This window comes from Lampris incognitus, chromosome 10 (assembly GCF_029633865.1).
Source record: "Lampris incognitus isolate fLamInc1 chromosome 10, fLamInc1.hap2, whole genome shotgun sequence".
Classification (NCBI taxonomy): Eukaryota; Metazoa; Chordata; class Actinopteri; order Lampriformes; family Lampridae; genus Lampris; species Lampris incognitus.
In genome coordinates this window covers 3715290-3728414 of record NC_079220.1, presented here as the reverse complement: position 1 = coordinate 3728414, position 13125 = coordinate 3715290, and the positions used below count along the sequence as shown (strand labels likewise).

The 13125-nt window shown below is 49.5% G+C and overlaps 1 protein-coding gene across 9 annotated transcripts in view; it reads right to left on the bottom strand.

The window, feature by feature from the left end:
- LOC130119651 (dedicator of cytokinesis protein 7-like) overlaps window positions 1-13125 on the bottom strand; it is a 66562-nt gene that overhangs the window by 31116 nt on the left and 22321 nt on the right. For 3 of the 9 annotated variants that reach the window (XM_056288227.1, XM_056288218.1, XM_056288220.1), the window contains exons 15-23: window positions 11520-11637; window positions 9917-9987; window positions 9641-9779; window positions 9409-9510; window positions 8276-8362; window positions 4735-4966; window positions 2287-2451; window positions 1645-1817; window positions 340-441 (exon numbers count right to left, since the gene is read on the bottom strand). In XM_056288227.1, the coding sequence (XP_056144202.1) occupies window positions 340-441; window positions 1645-1817; window positions 2287-2451; window positions 4735-4966; window positions 8276-8362; window positions 9409-9510; window positions 9641-9779; window positions 9917-9987; window positions 11520-11637 (1189 nt within the window). Of the gene's footprint in view, window positions 1-339; window positions 442-722; window positions 866-1644; window positions 1850-2286; window positions 2452-4734; window positions 4967-8275; window positions 8363-9408; window positions 9511-9640; window positions 9780-9916; window positions 9988-11519; window positions 11638-13125 lie in introns of those variants that run through there. The other 6 variants (XM_056288219.1, XM_056288221.1, XM_056288223.1 and 3 more) reach the window with 5 other exon arrangements.

Sequence of the window (13125 nt, the reverse complement as noted above, 5' to 3'; positions counted from 1 at the left end):
CCAGATTCAAACAGCGTAGGTCAGTCAAAGTGAACTCATTCAATATGTTAACAGCAGATGAAGAAAATGAGTGTTGTGACTGAAAGGAGTGATGTGGTTCAGTACGCCTCCCTCATCAGACCCGACTGGAGGGGTGAAATACAGCGGGGTGAGGACGGACGAACCAGCTGGGCAGTGAGGACTGCTGGGTGGACAGACAGAAGCTGACATGGACACACATGCACACACGAGAAAATCACAGAGAGTGGAGTGGAGTGAGGGATGACTGAGGAAATGGTGGTGTGGGTGGAGGTGAAGGTGAGGACGGGGGGGAGGGGGCAAGTAAAGGGAGTTTGGCACCTGCTTGAGCTCACAGCTGGAGTTCGGGTTCCGGCGCAGCACAGCTCTGGAGCCCCCCGGAGCATAAGCAGAGTTTACCCAGGAGTGAGAACGGTCTATCCCCTGATGTCACACACACACACAGGGCAGCAAGAGAAAGCAAGGAGGACGGGATAGGAGGGAGGGATATTATGGAAAGGGAAGGTTACAAGAAGGGGGGGGTGTAAAGGAGAGGAAACACAGGGGAACATGGAACAGGGGCAGAGGGTAGTTGTATAATTTGCGTAAGTGACATCAGCAGTTTAATTAACCGATGGCACAAGTTCCCTGCAGCCCCGGGTATTCATCCAGTCCAGCCAAACGGAAGAAAAAGCTCAGCTTGCTAGACTAGCTGCAAACAGTAGGGGGGGCAGAAGATGAGGAGATCAGTGGAACAAAACCAAGACGACACTTTCTTTATACTGGCTAAACAAAAAAACAGGGTACATGACTACGAGGAGAGCAAAGTTAAACATACATACGACTTGATGCTGCTTGCTGTTGTTCACTACAAGTGAATATATACACACAGAGTTGAAGATCACGGCTTAAAATAATAAACTCTATAGCTGCTCTAAAACAGTGGTTCTAGGCTTCGGTCCTCCAGACCCAGAGCACAGCTGGATTTGTATTTTTGTTTTTTCTGTTTTTGGATTTTCCCCCCCTTTTCTCCCCAATTGTACCCGGCCAATTACCCCACTCTTCCGAGCTGTCCCGGTTGTTGCTCCACCCCCTCTGCCAGTCCGGGGAGGACTGCAGACTACCACATGCCTCCTCCGATACATGTGGAGTCGCCAGCCGCTTCTTTTCACCTGACAGTAGAGAAGTTTCACCAGGGGGACGTAGAGCGTGGGAGGATCACGCTGTTCCCCCCAGTTCCCCCTCCCCCTCAAACAGGCACCCTGACCGACCAGAGGAGATGCTAGTGCAGCGACCAGGACATACACCTACACCCAGCTTCCCACCCGCAGACACGGCTAATTGTGTCTGTAGGGACGCCCGGCCAAGCCAGAGGTAATATGGGGATTCAAACTGGCGATCCCCATGTTGGTAGGCAATGGAATAGACCACTACACTACCCGGACGCCCCCTCACAGCTGGATATGGTTTTTGTCTGGTCCAGCCATCTAATCCAGTGGTGTTCGGACCTGACACAACAGGTGAATGTCATTAATTAACAGGCAGACCAGAATACTGGCAGCAACAGGAGGTCTTAGGACCGGAGCGGAGAACAAATCCACTCCTAAGACAGAAGAAAACAAATCTCCCAAGAGACATCGAGCTCACCTTGCTTCCTATGATCCTCTGCACCTCCTCGTCAGGGGATGCAGGGGTGGTCGCCAGGTCTGGGTTGGAGTTGCTGATGCTCTTTGAGCGGGACAGGTGGAGGCTGCTGGGCCGGGCCGTGGCCCGGGATAAGGTGGCGTACTGGATGGGCATCTCGTAGGGCATGGAGGTGGCTGCTCCGCAGGAGAGAGAGAAGTAACAGACTCTTTACGTGGGAGACATTAAGACGGGAAACTTAATGATCTCAATGCTTACTGAGGAGCAGTGAAAGCCTTTTCCCTCTCATGGTCAGACATGTTTGCAGCTGAATCTCAAGAGAATTTTACTGGCACTTTTTAAAGAGTTGAATATCTCTGAATGCGGTGTTCCTGTCAAATGGTATGTAGCATTTAAACAATCTCTCCATGCGCAGGATTAATTCAAAGAAAACATTTCGAAGAAATTTGAAGGAACACTGGAGGACGTTATAGGGTAAAATCTATTTCTATCACCCCTTCCCACTTCATCTCTTTATCCATCCACAAGGCAGTCTCAAAACTTTTTTTCTGTTCCCTTTTTCTCACCGCTAACTTCAAACGTTGGGTAAAAATCAGTTCAATGGCAGCACAGCTGCAGCCTGTGCACTCCAGGTTGCTGACTCACTTGCGGGGGGTATGGTGGGCTCGGCGGTGGGCAGGTGGAAGCAGTAGTGGATGTAAGAGGCCAGCAAGTTGTTGTGGCCATGCTGGTCCTGGTTCCCCTCCAGGTTCTTGTGGATCTGGTTGACTAACAGAGCCATGGCCTCGAAGGCTGCCCGGCCCAGGTTCACTGCGGAGAAAGATTGTGGGTGAGAGCAGTTGTGAAAGTGAATTTCAGTCCCCCCCTCCCCCCAAAAAGAAAATATGCAGATTCTAGTGGATTGCTATCAGAACACTGTAGAAATAAAAATGCCAGATTATTTGCGACTACGGGCTTTTTCACACCTGAAAGTCCGAACCAAGGTTCATGTTTTCGTTACATTGTATACATTTCATATATGTTCATATATGTCCATCCGTCCATTATCCAAATCGCTTATCCTGTTCTCTGGGTCATGGGAATGCTGGAGCCTATCCCAGCAATCATTGGGCGGCAGGCGGAGAGACACCCTGGACAGGCTGGCAGTCCATCACAGTGTTCATATATGTTAGTCTAGATGTTCTTTCTGCCTTTGATAGCAAAACTCTACCCTTCAAGCTCAGGTCCCTTTGGAGCCACTGATTGAGACGTTTTTTAGTTTTATCAATTATGAGGTCAAAGTTCAGTGGACATCTTGCTATTTGATCTTCTACAATAATAATGCCTAAATATGTCACAATGTTTTTGACTGGAATGTCACAAATAGATACCACTGAACAATCTTTGACAAGTAGGAGTTAACTGAAGCTTTGGAGGAGGACCGAATTAGGTCAAGAGCATATTTGATTGCTGTCTTTCAGAAAAACAGTAGTGTAATCTGCTAGCTAGCTAATTACGATCCTGCAGCAGAGATTCCTTTTAAATTATTCATAGTGACGTGATCAGCAAGGATTTGAGTAGCTAATAGAAACAAATAAGGCGAGATTGGACAACCTTGTTTAAGACCTCTCTTGAGGTCAAACCTTGGAGAAGTACCATTTCTGAGTTAAACAGAACAATTAGAGTTACTATATAATGTTTTGGGCACGGTGGCGCAGTGGTTAGTGCAGTCGCCTCACAACAAGAAGGTCCTGGGTTCGAGCCCCGGGGTAGTCCAACCTTGGGGGTCGTCCCGGGTCGTCCTCTGTGTGTAGTTTGCATGTTCTCCCCATGTCTGCGTGGGTTTCCTCCGGGTGCTCCGGTTTCCTCCCACAGCCCAAAGACATGTAGGTCAGGTGAATCGGCCGAACTAAATTGTCCCTAGGTGTGAATGTGTGTGTGTATCGGCCCTGTGCTGGCCTGGCGGTCTGTCCAGGGTGTCTCCCCACCTGCCGCCCAATGACTGCTGCGATAGGCTCCAGCATCCCCACGACCCTGAGAGCAGGATAAGCGTTTTGGATAATGGATGGATGGATATACAATTCATCCGGTTAGTTTGGTCTCACATTGCAATTATGTAAGCGCACTAAAGAACTTTACACGACATACCTAAATCCTGTCGTCATCACCTGCGTGGGCTCTAGACCCTGTACTTGACATTGATTGGTTAGTAGATGGGCGTGCATCTGATGTCGGCGTGTAGCCTTTTATCACCGTTTGAATTAATGGGGGAAAATGAATGGACAGATTAATTTCGTTGCTACTATAATAATAGTCAGGTGGCATTACTCTCCCGTCCTCTCATATTCTCTCTCTCTCTCATCCTCTCCAAAAATACCTGGAAAGTGTCAGCATTTTCATGAGTTTTTTCCAGTTGACTTTTTACTATGTCATTGGACCGGCTCATTTTTCCTTTTTCCAGTTCTGATGATAGCCTGCTGGCACATCCTGTAATTGGTCCAAAAGTCCGAACAATCCAAAAAAATGTTTTCACAGTAGCAATGATCTGAACCATGGTTCAGTTTGATCTGGACCGAGACCACCTCTTTTCTTCGGAACATGGTTCGGCTGTTTGGTCCTGACCATGGTCTGGGGGAGGTTTCACACTTGTAATTTTGTTTCAGATCAACCTGAAGAGTCCGAAAGTCCAGACCAAATAAGGTAGGCGTGAAAGCCCCCCAAAGGTTGTGCATCCATCCATCCGTTAGCCAAACCGCTTATCCTGCTCTCAGGGTCGTGGGGATGCTGGAGTCTATCCCAGCAGTCATTGGGCGGCAGGTGGGGAGACACCCTGGACAGGCCGCCAGGCCATCAAAGGGCCCACACTGACACATACACACACACATTCACACCTAGGGACAATTCAGTGTGGCCGATTCAGCTGACCTGCATGTCTTTGGACTGTGGGAGGAAACTGCAGCACCCGCAGGTGTTGGAAACCCTCTAGTCTGTCTCTGGATGTTTGATTTTGTCTTTAACCTAAATGAGTTTTCAACTTTAAGGAACTCTGTGACTCTCAATAAAACCTGCTTTGAGTCCGAATCTGGCCAAAGTCCTGGGGAGGAACCTGCTCACCTATCTGGCCGGCGATGACGGGTGGGTAGACAATGAGCAGGATGAGTTTGCCCAGCAGCTGGTGCAGAAACCTGACACAGGTATCCAGGAGAGCCCCCCTCAGGGCAGCCATGCTGGCCTTCAGCTCGCCCTCCATGTTGGCCTCGGTGATGATAACGTCCTTCAGCCGGAAGGGGAAGGAGTACTCCTCCAGAACGTAGACCAGAGTGAAGAACTTGTCCAGGTGGGGATCCTATGAGGAAAACCACACAGACAATCAGCGAGTGAGTCAGACACGAGTCAGTCTTGTAGCTTAAAAGCAATTCATCAGATGAATCCACAAAAATTAATAATAAGGTGCCTGTACTGCAAAAAGGTGGAGAACAAAAAAAAAAAAATCAGTCCACAGACACAAACAGTCACCACTGCTCAAATGCTAATATATCTCCTGTTTATCATAAACTGGAATACTACACACTTCATATTTCATCATAGAGCAGTAGATATTATTCTACCCCAGATATAATGTAACTATGACTACATGTATGGATAAAACCAGTAAAAAAAACTTTACAGATGACATATTTTACATTAACTGTGTCCAAGTATAACTCATATAATGTAGAGCAGGGGTTCTCAAACTTTCTGGGGCCAGGGACCCCTTACAGGGGGGAAAATTTCCAAGGACCTCCTCAAAATTCAATAAAACACCGATTAAGCATATGCTTACTGCTATTTGTACTCTAAAAGTCTTTTAGGGCCTTGTGACAGCTTGGCAGCCTGTCCAGGGTGTCTCCCCGCCTGCTGCCCAATGACTGCCGGGATAGGCTCCAGCATCCCCGCGACCCTGAGAGCAGGATAAGCGGTTTGTAGATGCCATTGGAAGTATTTGTATTCTTTTTTAATTGGGAAGTTTCCCCCTTTTTCTCCCCAATTGTACTTGGCCAATTACCCCATTCTTTCGAGCCATGCCAGCCTCTGCTCCACCCTCTCTGCCGGTCCGGAGAGGGCTGCAGACTACCACATGCTTCCTCCGATACATGTGGAGTCACCAGCTGCTTCTTTTCCCGACAGTGAGGAGTTTCACCAGGGGGATGTAGTGCGTGGGAGGATCACGCAGTTCCCCCTCCCCCCGAACAGGCGCTAGTGCAGTGACCAGGACACATACCCACATCCAGCTTCCCACCTGCAGACACGGCCAATTGTGTCTGTAGGGACGCCTGACCAAGCCGGAGGCAACATGCAGATTTGAACTGGCGAGCCCCGTGTTGGGAACTATTTGTATTCTAAAACTTTTCAACTTAAATACTTCAGACTTGTTTCATAGTGATAAACAGAAACACATGGTATCACGGTTCCATGGTAACGTGTGGAATCATGGTAATACTACTTACTACCACTGGGTGGGGATAATGGACACAATTTGCTTGTTTTATTGGCGCAAACGGTCCCCATTTGTAGAGATGCACTTTTAAAAGTGGAAACAGACAACTTTTCAACCCCCCCCCAGCACTTCCAAGTGGTATTAGTGTTTGTATCGCTGTTGCAGAGACAACTGGATCGCTTTCTGTTTTCCTCAGAGTGTAGCTGTTATGTGTGAAGAAATGATTATCACCGCTTTGGAAATAAGAGAGAAGAAGCAGCATGTTCACTGAAGAGGTAAACTGAATTGTCACGATTTTATCTCCGCCAGGTGGTATCCTGGAGGGGAGTATGCCCCAGATAGCAAAACTGCTGTGCCCCGGAGCCGTCCCACACCTGACACTTTCATCCGGCCCACATACCGCGTGGAATATTGGCACTTATGCGGTCCGCTCCTGTTTGCCAGATCCAGGCCAGAACCAAGCCAAAGCAATGCCGAATGTGCCACATATTTGCCAAAGCTGGCCCATATTTTTTTTGTGATGTTTGGGCCATATTTGCTATAATACATGTGGGCCACTTCAGGCTCACATCCATTTTGTCAGGGCCAGAAGAAGGCCATCAGTGCCGCATTGTTGCCTGAAGTGGCCCACATCCAGATGCTATCTAGGGCTTTTGATCGCTTGCTTGTGTGTGTGTGTGTGTGTTTGTCTGTCCGTGGCTAACCTAGCAAACTACTGAACCTGTGAGCCAAAAATTTGTTGTGCAGTTATGCACAGGTATGATGAAGAACCACTCATGGTTGTGTGGATTCAACACCTTCGAAAAATGTTTGTTCTCGCTATCGCCGCTCCCTCTCTTCATTCACTCTTTAGCTCGCTCGACCAACACTGCTGCTCTCCGTTACTCCTGGTCTGACTCAACCGTGCGCATTCGCTCCTATTTTGGTTGCGCAATGGTTGATGCACTTCCTTCATGCCGTAAATTAAGCCTTCGTTTTCCCGGGAGATCATACCCGGAGGCAGACAGAAGGCTTATAGAGAACCAGTCTAAACGCCGATGGTGTTATTATTCTATAGCTATTACACTGTGCAATGAACATTTACTTCATAATGATAGGGTGGGAAGATGGCGGTGCGAATTCACGTTTGCAGTGGGCTCACCCAGTACCGTCCATGCAGTGTCTTTGTCCATGTTTGCACCTAAGTTTTTGTCTTCGTTTGTTGGCTAGGAGAGCTGATGCTTGATCGGCTGCGAGAGCCTGGTCTGCTGCGCTGTGGGCCCAGGGACCACGGCCCTGCCTGGAGCTACACCTGAGGAGGAAACACCGAGGGCAGTCTGAAAGGACGCGGAAGCGGGGCAGGCTAAGCTAACTGATAACACCGAGGGCGGTGTGGCGGCGGCCTCGCCTAGCCTTGACTGTTTTTATTGTCATTGTGTGGAGCGCGGGGAGGTGTGTCGAAGGTGTCTGGCTGGGAGAGCTGGTGTTGGATCGGCTGAGGGAGCCTGGTCTGCTGCATCCTGTGGGCCCAAGGACCACGACCCTGACCGGAGCTGCACACAAAGAGGAAACATTGAGGGCGGTCCGACAGGACGCGGAAGCAGGGCAGGCTGAGCTTACTGCTAGCCTGTGCAGACCGGCAGTTCCGACAGTCATCCTAGCTGGCGTTCGTTCTCCTGGACAGTGATTTTTGTTGTTGCTGTTGTTGTTTAGTTTAGATATATGTCTTTGTGTGTCACTGCTGTGGGCTGGGGGAAACCATGTTTCATTTCATTTCATGTGCACAAGTGAATGAAATGAAACGACAAAGTGTTTCTGATTCTGATTAAAGCAAAAAAGTTGTCTATTGCCACTTTAATGATACAGCGCAATGTTATAATTTATAGCAAATTATTTCACGGACCCCTTGGCTACTGGTCGCCCGGACCCCACAGTGAGAACCACTGACGCAGAGCACTGCAATAACAAGAAGAAATGTGCACTAAATAACATGGGTTCATGTTTGGGGCTCTGCGTTGTAGGTATAGTCAGAAATGAGTGATGGACAATGTAACACAACAAGTCAAGCTGAACACAAATGGATTAACAATCCAAACGTTATCACCACTGAGAAGATGAGAGGAGGAATGCTTTAGATTTGATAGAAACAGGTGCAGAGAAAAGCTGAGAGGGAGACAGTGTGTGTGTGTGTGTTTATACCTGAGTGTGAACTGAGGAGGCTGCCGTCACCTCCACGTTAAACACCCCTTTGTGATTATCCACCCACTTCATGCCTGGCAGCTGAACCTGCCGCAACAAGACATGCAGCACAGTCAGCACTCCAGTACACTGTCAACAGCAGGCGTAGGCAGGAATGCACATATCCACACAATCTCACACAGCATATATATTTATATTACACACACACAACTCTTACAGACATACTGCCATTCTCAACACTCAACCACTGTTAACAGTAGACTGGGAATAAGAGGTTCATGAAAAATCCTGAGATATTTACCTGACACACACACACACACACATACGCACTGTGCATTCATTCATTCATTCATTCATCTTCAGCCGTTCTCTGGGATCGGGTCACGGTGGCAGCAAGCTAAGTAGGGCACTCCAGACGTCCCTCCCCCAGCAACGCCCTCCTGGGGGATCCCAAGGTTTTCCCAGACCAGATTGGACATGTAGTCCCTCCAGCGAGTTCTGGGTCTACCCCGGGGTCTCCTCCCAGTTGGACGTGCCTGGAAAACTGCCAAAGGAAGGGGCCCAGGAGGCATCTTGATCAGATGCCCGAACCACCTCAACTGGCTCCTCTTGACGCGAAGGAGCAGCAGCTCTAATCTTAACCCCCCCCCCCCCCGGATGTCCGAGCTCCTCACCCTATCTCTAAGGCTGAGCCCAGACACCCTACGGAGAAAACTCATTTCAGCCGCTTGTATCAGCGACCTCACCCTTTCGGTCACTACCCAAAGCTCATGACCACAGGTGAGGGTTGGAACAAAGATTGACTGGTAAATTGAGAGCTTTGCCTTCTGGCTCAGCTCCCTCTTTACCACAACGGTCCTGTACAACGTCCACATTACTGCTGATGCTGCACCAATCCACCTGTCAATCTCCCGCTCCATCCTACCCTCACTCGTGAACAAGACCCTGAGATACTTGAACTCCTTCACTTGAGGCAGCAGCTCATCCCCAACCCGGAGGGAGCAATCCACCATTTTCCAGTAGAGTGCATTAAACACATGTTCAGTGCACATGTGAGCATATCTGTGTATCTCTGTCATCTGCCATCTCTATTAAAATACCAGTCCATGTTACACACATAAGCACACACTCACATCGGGGGTGAGTACGGAGTAGCTGGCCGGGGGTTTCTCCACAGAGACGGGCAAACTGAAAGACCCAGTGCGTAGTCGGCCGTGCTGCATCAGGGGGATCCACTGAGGGGCAGAAAAAACAAGACACATACGACGTCAAACCTCCGTCAGGCCCCACAAAGAGCTAGGAAAGCGTTCTTCAGAAGGCAGGGTCAGTAGAGGGAGAGGGTTCGCCGAGCGTAGACCTACTGACCGTGTAGCCCACCGGGGTTTCCAGGGGGGTGTTCTGTTTGGGCTGGCAGCTGATGTGGTAGAAGGTGAACAGCAGGTGGTGATTGTCCGTCAGATTGGCGGGAATCTTCATCTTCATCTCCTCATAAAACTCTGGTGACCTGCGGAAGGGGAGCGAGACACGCAGCAGTCGGGGAAAGATGAGACTTTTGAGGTTTGAGGTTTGACTTGATTCAAAAATGTGATTGGAAAGATTTAGAAATCTTAGTGGATGTTCTAGAAGGGGTGCAGGTGTTACTTGTTGTGGTAGATAATGGGTGTGTACGCTTCCTTCATGAATTCAGCACAGCTGGACTTCCCGAAGATGACCTGTCAGAATGGTAGCGTTTACATTGATTAGAGTCTTTCTTTGGCCAGTAGGGGGCATCACTTTCAACTGCATTGTTTCTGAATGCTGACAGTTACCTACGGTTTTGAACCCACTGGAACGGTTCAGACGTATCTTTTTTTTTTTTTTAAAAGAAATTCTCCCCTTTTCTCCCCAATTGTATCCGGCCAATTACCCCACTCTTCCAAGCCGTCCCGGTCGCTGCTCCACCCCCTCTGCTGATCTGGGGAGGGCTGCAGACTACCACATGCCTCCTCCCATACATGTGGAGTCACCAGCTGCTTCTTTTCACCTGACAGTGAGGAGTTTCACCAGGGGGACGTAGTGCATGGGAGGCAACGGAATAGAACGCCATGCTACCTGGATGCCCTGCATTTCTTTTTTTCCACTAAAAGTCTTTTAGGGCCTTGTGACGGCCTGGCAGCCTGTCCAGGGTGTCTCCCCGCCTGCTGCCCAACAACTGCTGGGATAGCCTCCAGAATCCCCATGACCCTGAGAGCAGGATAAGCGGTTTGGATAATGGATGGATGGAAGTCTTTTAGGAAGTTTAATCAGACATTTGTAAGGCCTTATTTTATTGAATCACTTGCATGGTTAGGAAATAATTCCTACTGGCCAGGAATGTTCAGGGACCGACTGCTTCACACCTACTCTCAGAAGCATACCCTTGAGTGGACAATCTACAACATTTTGAAAAGGTGAAACTTTACAACAAAAATCCATCCATCCATCCATTATCCAAGCTGCTTATCCCCATCAGGGTCATGGGGATGCTGTAGCCTATCCCAGCAGTCATGGGGCGGAAGGCAGGGAGACACCCTGGACAGGGCACCAGTCCATCACACACACATTCACACCTAGGGACAACTTGATACAGCTGAGTCACCTGACCTACATGTCTTTGGACTGTGGGAGGAAACCAGAGCCGCCAGAAGAAATCCAAGCAGACACGGGGAGAACATGCAAACTTCACACAGAGGACGACCCGGGACAACCCCCAAGGTGGGACTACCCCGGGGCCCGAACCCGGGACCTTATTAATCTTGTTTATTTTTTTTTCCAAATCAGAATCTTATAGTCCTTCAACCATTTCCTGCAAAGACGGTAGTAGCTTGGCGTATAGCAACAATATATGAAATAAAAACAAAAAATTAGAGCTCAAATGGAACATCGACGCTTTTCTTGCAGCAGCTTGACCTGAAAACCTAAGCTGGCGAATGCTACTAGACACTGACCCAATGAAAAGTTAAAAGCACAGCAAGCTGAAGCTGTTCATTTTCAACCTCCAGACAGATTTATTGTAGCTTTCATAACACTTCTGTCTCCGGGAGGGCTCCCTTTACTCCCCTCTCGACTGCTGATGAAAGACGCAGCTTTGAAGCTAACTCCAGTGAGAGGACATTGCAATTCACAGCCGCAAGGTGCCCCTTTGTGAGAGGGTTGCCATTTTCAGACAAACTCTGTAGACAGGAGCAGAGCAGCATCCTGGTTTGTGATTGGTGGAGCCACTCACCGGCATGGCCTGACTGGCGTCCTCTCCTGCCATGAACTGAACCTTCACGGCGATGTTCCTCACAGAGCCCTGACGGCTGCTGAAGTTCAGACTCTGAGGGTATACATACAGTAGGTTCCTGAGAGAGAGACAGACAGAAAGAGACAGAGACAGAGAGAGCGAGGGAGGAATCTAATATTAACGGTTTCATCAATCAAAAAGGTTTCTAGAACAGAGAGAAACATCCAACCGATGGCTGTACCTTTTCCTTTTTTTGGGGGGGGGGATTTCCCCCCCTTTTCTCCCCATTTGTACTTGGCCAATTACCACACTCTTCCGGGCCATCTTGGTCGCTGCTCCACCCCCTCTGCCGATCTGGGGAGGGCTGCAGACCACCACATGCCTCCTCCCATACATGTGGAGTCGCCAGCCGCTTCTTTTCACCTGGCAGTGAGGAGTTTCACCAGGGGGACGTAGCGCATGGGAGGATCAAGCTATTCCCCCAGTTCCCCTCCCCCCTGAACAGGCGCCCCGACTGACCAGTAGAGGCGCTGCTAGTTCGGTGACCAGGACACATACCCACATCCCACTTCCCACCCGCGGACACGGCCAATTGTGTCTGTAGGGACGCTCGATCAAGCTGGGGGTAACACGGGGTTTCGAACCGCCGATCCCCGTGTTGGTAGGCAACGGAACAGACCGCTACGCTTCCCAGACGCCCCTGGCTGTACCTTTTAAAGTGAGTAGTAGATTTATTCAAACAAAAAGCCACATGGCCTCAATGTCACAATACGCAATAACCCCAGACTGAGGGAAGAAAAGCGATGTTGACACTGTGCATGCACGCAACAGCGCACGAGGGAGAGTCTAACCTGGCGTTGGGCATCTGCATGGTGGGAGAGGTCTTAAATCCTCACCAAGTCAAACACAGGAGGTAACTGTGGTTCATACTTGGCAACAGCTGATTTCATCCATTTCACACTTAAATCGGCACGGTGGCACAGTGGTTAGCATGGTCGCCTCACAGCAAGAAGGTCCTGGGTTCAAGCCCCAGGGTAGTCCAACCTTGGGGGTCGTCCCGGGTCGTCCTATGTGTGGAGTTCGCATGTTCTCCCCATGTCTGCGTTGTTTTTCCTGCGGGTGCTATGGTTTCCTCCCACAATCCAAAGACATGTAGGTCAGGTGAATCGGCCATACTAAATTGTTCCTAGGTGTGAATGTGTGTGTGTGTCTCGGCCCTGTGATGCCCTGGCGGCCTGGCCTGTCCAGGGTGTCTCCTCGCCTGCTGCCCAGTGACTGCTAGGCACAGTCACATGTTCTTCAAAATCACACATGCCCTGAAGAGGAGGTGATACTAACAGATGCAACAGAGAGGAGGAAGAGTGTCAGACCTGTTATGTAGGTCACATGTTTGTTCCCTAATGAGGGGTTTAGCCTATCATGAAGATCATGCAGACTTAGAAAGTCTCAGGAAAGGCCTCTCATTGGACCATCTATCTATCCATTATCCAAACTGCTTATCCTGCTCTCAGGGTTGCGGGGATGCTGGAGCCTATCCCAGCAGTAACTGGGTGGCAGGCAGGGAGACACTCTGGACAGGCTGCCAGTCCATCACAGGGCCTCACTG